Consider the following 9,305-nt stretch of genomic DNA (forward strand, 5'->3'; position numbering starts at 1 on the left):
ATGACCACAGATAAATGCTGGTGGCTTAGCAATATGAGATGCAGAATGGTGCCAACCACACACAGGACAATAGCACAGCGCCCCCCAGTGGAGCAGTGGGACTGGGAAACAGCCCAGCATATTTTGTGGGAGGAGACAGCAAGGGAAAGGCAGAATTCATATTTATGTGTTTGTTTTCTAGGAGGGCTTTTGCTGGAAAAAGCGGCTGCCTTGGCTAAGGGATACGTTTAGAACTCTCAATGCCACATACAAGCAAAACATGGCACAGAAGCTACATGACAAGGATTGTCAAATGAGGATGAGATTTTCTATAAGAATAAAGGGTAAATGGGGACAATTTGAAATTCTATCTGAAATGGTTAGGTGGGGTTCTAGAGAGAGTGCAAGGGCCTCCAGTTCCTATGTGGTTAATTAGTTTGTGGATGCTGTTCTCTTGGTGCCTGCCCAAGTTACCTCCCAAAGTTCCTTACTGAGAATGAAAACAAGTGTTTTTTTTCTGTGTTCACAAGTGAGGCAGCAAATACATAATGTGTTTAAGGCACAGCCTGGGAATGGGGATCAGTGAGGGATGGGGAATCAAGGAGGTGAGGAGAAACAAATGGGATCTTCCTGGAGACTCATTTCCCGTCCCCTTTCAGTAGCTCACCAGATAGCTAGCTCAGCAGGTACCAGCAAGTAATGGACAAATAGCCCCCTTTTCTAGTGAAATAATTTATTTCATCCAACAGCTTGCATGGTGGTGGTATAGATGTCCCTGCCTCACCTTCCCTATAGGCGTGATGCATTCCATGCAGGCTCCCTCTCCACAGGACCTGTAGCAAAGGGACAACTAAGTCTGGCCTAATCCCCTTCTACGGAGGCTTGGGGATTGAGTAAACTTTGCTGTTGTTCTTTTACGTTTTTGTGTGTGTGTGTTTTTTTTTAATTTGAGAGAGAGGGAATAGGAGAGGGAGAGAGAGAGAAAAACAGATGTGAGAGGAGAACATGGATTGCATGCCCCCTACCGGGAATTGAGCCTGCAACCCAGGCATATGCCCTGACCAGGAATCAAACGAACAACCTTTTGGTGCATGGGAGGATACCCAAGTCACAGAGCTACACCCAACTGGGCTTTGTTGTTATTCTGATTGGAATTTCCCCCAAAACAATGAAACACTATATTGACACATTTGTCCTCTTTACATGCTGGGTTCAAGGAATTTTGTGCCCACAAAAATCTATAGGTTGTTAGCGTGGCTGAAATACAGAGGAAGACTTGGAGCCTGGAGTCAAGTCCGCAACCATTACAAGGGCATCATTCGTTAATATACGAGCTCAAAGGGTCTCAAGTCTGTCTCACTGAACCCCTGTATCACAGTGTATTAGGCCTCAGTTTCTCCCCATATGAACCTGTCTACATGTATGTATGGATTGGCTTGTATAGGCATAGATTCTGGAAAGATACACAAAAACTGGTGATGTTAGTTGTTTTGGGTGAAGGAATTGGATGGCTATTAAGACAGAAATGGAAGAGTGATTTCTGTACTTTTTATTTTTCTTACTAGAGGCCCAATGCATGAAATTTGTGCAAGGGTCTCAGCCCATGCAGCTCTGGCTTTGTCTGGTAGGTTGTTCGGCTGTCTGGTCTAATTAGCATATTATTCTTTTATTTTTATAGGTTCCTTTTTTTAAAAAAATGTAGTAAAAGGCATATACCATAAAATGTACCACCTTAAGCTTTAAAAAATATTTTTATTGATTTCAGAGAGGAATGGAGAGGGAGGGAGAGAGAAGAAACATCAATGATGAGAAAAAAAATCACTGATCAGCTGCCTCCTGCACACCTCCTACTGGGGATTGAGCCTGCAACCTGGGTATGTGCTCTGACTGTAACAAAAGGTTTTTGCTACAAAGCTGGAGCACCTTCTGGGAACATGGCCATGGGACTTCAGAAACAAAAGAATCTAACATAGATTCTTTAGTTGCTTGTGTTGCTATGTTGCAAAATCTTTCATTTCTGCAAGTTTTAGCAGAGTATGAAATGCAAATAGATAAAACTGTGTGGGGGTTCAAGGAGTTTTTTAGGACTCATTTTTTTTTATCACTAAAGTAATATATGAGACTGATAGCTCAACTTAATTAGGCAAAAGCACCATAAATAAAATGAAAAGAAACTTTCAAGACTGGAAAAAAATATTTGCTTTGTACCTGGAAGAAACAGTATACCCATACAATAGAAAGGATGCCCTAGCTGGTATTGTGCACTGATTAGCTCAATGGCCTGCGAACTGAAGGATCCCGCGTTCGAATCCAGTCAAGGGCACATGACCGGTTTGTGGGCTCGATCCCCAGTAGGGGGCATGCAGGAGGCAGCCGACCAAGAATTCTGTCATCATTGATGTTTCAATCTCTCTCTCCTTCTGCCTTCCTCTCTGAAATCAGTAAAAATATCTATCTCTATATAAAAGCCTAAGCAACCAAATGACTGAATTACTGAATGACCGGTCCACCAGTAGCTATGGCACGCATTGACCACCAGGGCACAGATGCTCAATGCAGGAGCAGCCCGCTGGTGGTCAGTGCACTCCCACAGCGGGAGAACCGCTCAGCTCACCAACCCATCCCGGCGGCCCACCAGTCTGGTGGCAGCCACTCACTCCCTCAATAGTCCTGCAGGTCCAATCACCAGAGAATGGAACAGACATCGATGGACTGGCACCGCTGGCATGATCCTCACAGTGCTACTGGCCCTGCACCATGGCCGCTTCCCCTCCCTAGAGGCCCTGCAAGGAAGAAAGAATATAAAAGCAGCCACCAGGTGGCTCCAAACAACTGGTGCAATATCAGCGGGATGGACCTGGATCCCTGGCTGGCAAGGGCATCCCACCACCTGCCCAGAGGGCTGATGGAGTCCCCCTCTCAGGATGGGCGCCAGACACAGGGTTTATGGCTGGTGTGGCACAAGCCTCTCCCAACCGGGACTGACTGGGCAGGAGCCCCCGTCAGGCGCTGTGGGGCTGGGATGAGCAGGAGTGGCAGGCGGCATTGGACTGCCAGTTTTGGCCCAATCCCTGTAGGCCACCTCGAGGGACCCCACCCATACACAAATTTGTGCACCAGGCCTCTAGTCTATATATATAAAAGTCTGATTGCAGAGTGTCCCCTCGGGAGTTCAACGGGGAGTCCAGGAGTTGGGTGGCTCATTATGATATACGCTGACCACCAAGGGGCAGAGTGGAATGAAGGAAGGCCCGTGCACCAATTTCGTGTATTGGGCCTCTAGTATAAATAAATAAAAAGTATGTCTACACATTCATATTAAAAGGCAAATATAACAGCAATGGGGAGGCATCAGTCTGAGCAGTATGCACATTTCCCGCTAGTCAGTGTATCTTTTTTTTTTTTTAATATATTTTATTGATTTTTTACAGAGTGGAAGGGAGAGAGATAGTCAGAAACATCGATGAGAGAGAAACATCGATCAGCTGTCTCCTGCACACACCCCACCGGGGATGTGCCCGCAACCCAGGTACATGCCCTTGACCGGGATGGAACCTGGGACCTTTCAGTCCGCAGGCCGATGCTCTATCCACTGAGCCAAACCGGTTTCGGCAAGTCAGTGTATCTTTGAGGCCATTCCGTTCCAGGCTCCTGGGAGGTGCAGCTCACGTGACCACCCTGTTCCAGGCCTGTGGTACCTGTTGCTTGGCAACCGTTGGTTCCAGCAGTCACCTAGCAAAAGGGAGGAAAGGACTTGGCCCTTCAAGGTGCTCCAGAGTGAGGTGCAGGCAATTCAAATGGGGCTCATACCTCCCTGCACCAGCCAATGAGCTGCCCAGCCCAGTGAGCTTCAACTTGAATGGCCATGGGGGCAGGTCACCCAGGCAGCTCTGGCCCTGGCCCCGCCCCCGCCCACGTGAGGACCCAACTAGGGCTCCGCTCCCCTGGCGGCACTTCCGCTCCCCTGGCGGCACTTCCGCTCCCCTGGCGGCCTTTCCCTGGCGTGACAAGGTGGCTGAGGTGGGGACCTAGATGATGCGGGGCGGGGGGTGCAGCAGTCACCCCAGGTAGCAGCCGCCAGCTCCTCCCCCAGCTCCCCCGACCCGACCCCCAGCGCCAGGGGCCATCAGGGCTCCGTGGCTCAGACCCAGGTGCTGTGTGGTGTGCGTTGACCACGAAGGAGAAGAGGACGACGAGGCCGGGAAGCAGAGGAGGCCCTGGATTCCGAGGACGCTGAGGAAGAGGAGGGGAGGGCGAGGAAGAGGACGACGCGGCCAGTGACTGCACGGAAAGCGGCTTCAGGAGGCACAGCACCTGCAGGTACCCACCCAGCCCATGGCTGCGGGCTCCTGCCACCTCCTCTGCCCTCACCCGAGCTCTCCCAAACCCGAACCCCCACCTCCACGTCCCCCACTGAGGGGAAATGCCAGGGCACACCGAGTGACACTCACACGCAACAGAAACGAACACAGCACCACCGAGCAGCACCCCTACATTTACCGGAGGACAGAGGCGCCTTGTTCATGGGGGCTGCATTGTGGCAGTTTGCAGGCCGCGTTCCGGCTCGCTCGTTCTCTGCCCCCAGCCCTCCCATTCTCCTCTTCAAAATCTGCCCCGTGCAGCGTCTCCATGAGGCGGGACCAAAACTTTGGCACATGGATCCACTGCATTCATTGTTTCTCCCTTGTGTTGGTTTGGTATTTTGGGATGAAGGAAGCCTCTTGTTTTGCAGACCTCCCTGTTTCTAAAGTGGTTTCCTTTAGGTTTTTATTATGTATCTGTTCTTTAAAAGGGACTTGAGGACTTAGACAGGGTGTCTCCCTCCCTGCTCGCTCTCTCTCTCTCCTCTTTGCACCCCTAGCTGTGTGGTTTTACAATTATGGTGAGGAAATGAATCAGTTTGGTTTATGTCAACTTAAGAATTATTCAAACCTGTAGAGAATATTTGTGAGTTTATTTGAGCCAAACTGACAATTGCTGGGAAGCAAAATCTCAAAGGATTGAGAAAATGCTCCAGAGAATGGCAGTTTTGCACCTTATTTGATACATTACAATCCAAATAAGACTTACATGGATTAAATCGATTGGTGATAGAATAAAAAGTAAAATGAGAGACACATATTTCTCTTACATAGGTGGGTACAAGATAGTTAACAGTCAGCAGTTAATTCAATAACAATGAGGAGATTTGTGGTCTCCCCTCTGGTGTGGCACCTGTGCTTTGAGGGATCTGGAAAAGGAAATTACTTTGAGATTCCAAAGGAATGTTATGGTAGATGCAGAAACAACACACAGGCTTAGTTAAGGTGAAAATTGACCTTTGTCAGGTAAGATTCTAGCCTAGGACATGACTACTGCTTTTAGTTAAGAAGTGTTAATTTCAGCCTCAGCTAGTTTGGCTCTGGGATAGAGCGCTGGCCTGTGGACTGAAGGGTCCGGGTTTGATTCCCAGTCAGGGCACATGCCCAAGTTTTGAGCAACTGATCAGTGATTCTCTCTCATCCTTGATGTTCCTCTTTCCCTCTCCCTGCCTCTCTGAAATAAATAAAAATATATTTAATTTTTTTTTAAAATAAGAGACCATCCTTTGTGGTTATTTTAAGTCTCTGAGTTTGTAAGGCTGCCACACAGGCCTCCCCTGAACTAGTTAGGTTTAGCATGTGGCCCCCTTTTGCCCACAGTTATTAGGGAAATCTTATGTGGTTGTGTTTTTATTCTTTTTTTAATGCATATTTTTGTATAATTTAAGAAACAGCTTTTAAAATGTTACTGCTTATGCTTGAATTTTTGTGTTTGCGCTTCTGTCCCTCTGAGTCATTGGTCTTCTTTTTGTTCCTGTTTCTATTTTTCACGTTGTGTGTTTCATAGTAGCGGACACCAGCTTTTCTGGATTGCTGCTTCCGTGCTGCTCGCCTCCGTTCCTTAGATGTCAGCGTCTTTCGAGATTTATTTGGATGTTCCTCTTCCCTCTGTGCCTTGCTCTCCTTGCCCTTTTTGGCAGGTGCCGTATCTTCCACAGCTTCTTCAGCTGTTGTTTCTTGCTCTTCCGATTTTGCAAAAACCATTTCACTGAGTCCCTTGGATATTCTGACTGCTGAGAACTTTTTCGCTTTGGCTTTGTTTAAAAACTTCTGGTATTTAGCGATCTTTTCATCCAGGGCTTTAATCACTGCCTTGGTGTCATTTTCCTGGTGTTCTTCCAGGGACTCTGGGTAATACTCTTCCTCCTCGCCCCCCTGTTGCGCCTGTTCCTCCTCCTCCTCCTCCTCCACCTCTTCCTCCTCCTCCTCCTCCTCCTCCTCCTCCTCCTCCTCCTCCTCCTCCTCCTCCTTCTCCTCTCCTTCTCCCCTTCCCCCACCCCCTCTCTAGCTCCTCATCCATATCTGACATCTCCAAAGGAACTAGGTCATCCCCAGCAAACTCAGGCACAACGTTGATTTTGCCGAAGTTCTGCCGAACCCGCACAAGGATCTGCTGCATCTCTGAGCTGGTGTCACAGGGACTGTTCATTCCTTTTTCCTTCTCGAGGACAGATTCTGACTCTTCACCTACAGTTTCTGTGATGTCCTCTTCTGGGTTGTTCTGGGTTGTTTCAGTGGCAGCTTCCAAAGATGCTGAGGATGGAAGCTGTAAGGGGCTCTTCCAGGGCTGGCCGGGTCTGCATTGGGTGGCTTGACAAAGAAAGGAATGCGGCCCCTCTGCCAGTCATTGAGAACCATCTTGCCCACAGTCTGCAAGTCAGGCTCGCCGCCCTTTAACAACTTCCCTGTCCGGAAAGCGAGCTTCTCAAGAAAGTCCTCGGCATTCTCCCAAGAATCAATCTTGTATGTCTTGCTGATATACTCTGGTTTTGCTCGTTCGAGTACAGCACCAATGTGGTCTTCGGGAGCCTTAATTTTTTCAACTTGAACAACTCCTTTCAGCACAATGTCTGTCTCTGAGTCCTCACAGGGGTAAACCACGCCTGGACAGTCGACGAGGAATATCCCACACATCAAGGTAATATCCTGCCAGACCTTTGTTTCACCTGCAATGGGGGCCACGTTGCACACTTCCTTGGAGCGTAATGTGTTCATCACAGAGCTCTTGCCAACATTTGGATAGCCAATGAACCCGACGCTGATCTGCTTCTTGTCAGTATGCAACTTTCCAAACTGCCGTAGAAGCTGAATAAACGCTCCTTTGCCAAAGGCGTTAGTAAGACTTGCATGGAAAGCAAGTGTTGGATAATCCTGGGAAAGGACAGCAACCCATTGTTTTGTTGCCCAGGTTGGAACAAGGACACATTTGTTAAGGACAAAAATGAGGTGCTTCCAGGGCTTTCCCTTTTTCAAGTTAGTCTCGATGTGAGGGCAACGGGTACCCATTGGATCTCTAGCATCAAGAACTTGAACAACAACATCTGATGAATCTATCACCTTGTAGAGCTCACCCCATATTCTTTTGGACTGTCCCTTTTTATAGATCTCCTCTTGGGCTTCATTTCTCACACCTGTGTCTTCAGTTACCAAGTCCCGATCCTTGCCCTGGTCCCAGTGGACATTTCTGCATTTTCTACAAGCGACTGCATGTCACTGGCAAGTAAAATTGGTCGCTTCCTCTGAGACTTAGGGCCAAATGTAGTTTCAAAGCTCTCAGTATCGAGAATGTGCACCTTTGAGTTATGAGGCCGGATTCGATCATGGAGAAGAGACATGGGTAACTTGATCTGCTTCATGACAACTTTGTAAGGATCCTTCATAACTGTATCCGTTTCCTCTTGAAATTTTCGTAATGATGACTGCTTAATCACGTGTGTTTCCAAACAATTTAATAATTGGCTCCACTCCTGCCACTGTGCCAGAAGCCACGGATGATTGATACTGCAGAGGCTTGATCACTTTACTACGATTGTTCCTGCGCTCCTTCTGCCTGTCCATATTCGGGCGCCGGATTGTGGCCCGGTCCCTCATGTTTTGGCCTCCTGCTCCCTGTACTGGATCCGGGTTTGTGCTGGCCTTCGACGGGTTGATGGTGCTCCGTCCTTTGTACTTGGGCTTCACCATCTTGCCGACGGGTTGAGGACCGGAGCGCTGGGTCCGGCCTATCTCAGGGAAAAGAGCTCATAACTTCCCGAACCCGGCCGAAGTGCTGTGTTTTTATTCTTAAATGCTAATGAGCTTCTGTTACATAACTGGTGAATGGCTGCTTAAAAAGCAAAGCAGGTAAAAAAAAAAAAAAAAAAAGCAAAGCAGAAATCCAAGCAAAACCAAAACAAATGTGATAATTCGTCTGATTCAGTCATTTTGGTAAAATTCAGGATTAAAGTAAGAAGTCATAGGAATTAGGTGTCTTACTAATTTGATCCCTTTGCTTTGCCTGAGAAACAGTTTCATGTCACCTGTTGCAGGAAATGTACAATTGATCATGAAGACGTAATTACTGAAGATGAACTTTTGGACCAACTTCTAAGTCACACAGCAAAAGTATGGGGGGATTTATTAGGGAATGACTTTTTCTTTTTATCCCATTTCAAAGGATAAAAGTCCTTCCTGAATCTGCAATGAATTTATCCATGATGACTCCTCTCCAGTTTTCTCATCAGGAAGCTTCTCTAGCCTGATGCTGAGATGCATTACTTTTTTGACCACACAATTGTTGCTTTGTATTAAATATGTAGTTGTATTATCAGAGAAATGCGTGGAGCGGAGGAAATGGCAGATCTGCTAATGTTGTTACCACTCAGAGTTAGGCTCTAACACACTTTGTGATCTAGAGGGTAGACATTAAATATATGATTTGGTGGGAAGAGTGGACAGGTGTGTGTGTGTGTGTCTTTGGATGTGTGAGTGATGGAGCCAGATACAAAGGAGGGCATGAGAAGAAAGGTTTGAATGAAAACAGAGCAGAGATTACCATGCTTAAATAAAATTTCAGGTATTTTCATGGCACATTTACCCAGGTTTCCCATATATATATTTCTGTGCAGTAAATAGTTGTAGTTATTTTGCATTTGATTCAGAAATAACCTTTACAACCCGGCCTGCGTGGCTCAGTGGTTGAGATCACCAGTTTGATTTCTAGTCAGAGCACATGCCCGGGTTGAGGGCTAGATGTCCAGTGTGGCTGGGCATTCAGGAGGTAGCTGATCAATGATTCTCTCTCATCATTGATGTTTCTATCTCTCTCTCTCTTTCTCCCTTCCTCTCTGAGATCAATAAAAATATATTAAAAAACAGAAAGAAATAACTTAAACTTTTCAGAATTCTCAGCAAAAAAAAATTGAAAGAATTACACAAGGATTTATTTGAAGGCCTGCTATTTCTCAAGTATTTGTAAGATAATTA

At 46.9% G+C, this 9,305-nt stretch overlaps 1 protein-coding gene across 1 annotated transcript; it reads right to left on the reverse strand.

Moving 5' to 3' along the window:
* Positions 1-5,745: 5,745 nt before the first annotated feature.
* Positions 5,746-8,024, reverse strand: LOC308532491 (nucleolar GTP-binding protein 2-like; the record flags this gene model as incomplete). Its single annotated transcript, XM_081109992.1, is given in 6 exon segments — positions 5,746-5,771; positions 5,774-6,249; positions 6,338-6,609; positions 6,612-7,513; positions 7,516-7,769; positions 7,771-8,024. Coding segments are annotated over 6 exon segments (2,184 nt in total).
* Between the last annotated feature and the right edge of the window lie 1,281 nt (positions 8,025-9,305).

Source organism: Myotis nattereri (assembly GCF_964212035.1).
Source record: "Myotis nattereri genome assembly, chromosome: 16".
In the NCBI taxonomy this organism is placed as follows: Eukaryota; Metazoa; Chordata; class Mammalia; order Chiroptera; family Vespertilionidae; genus Myotis; species Myotis nattereri.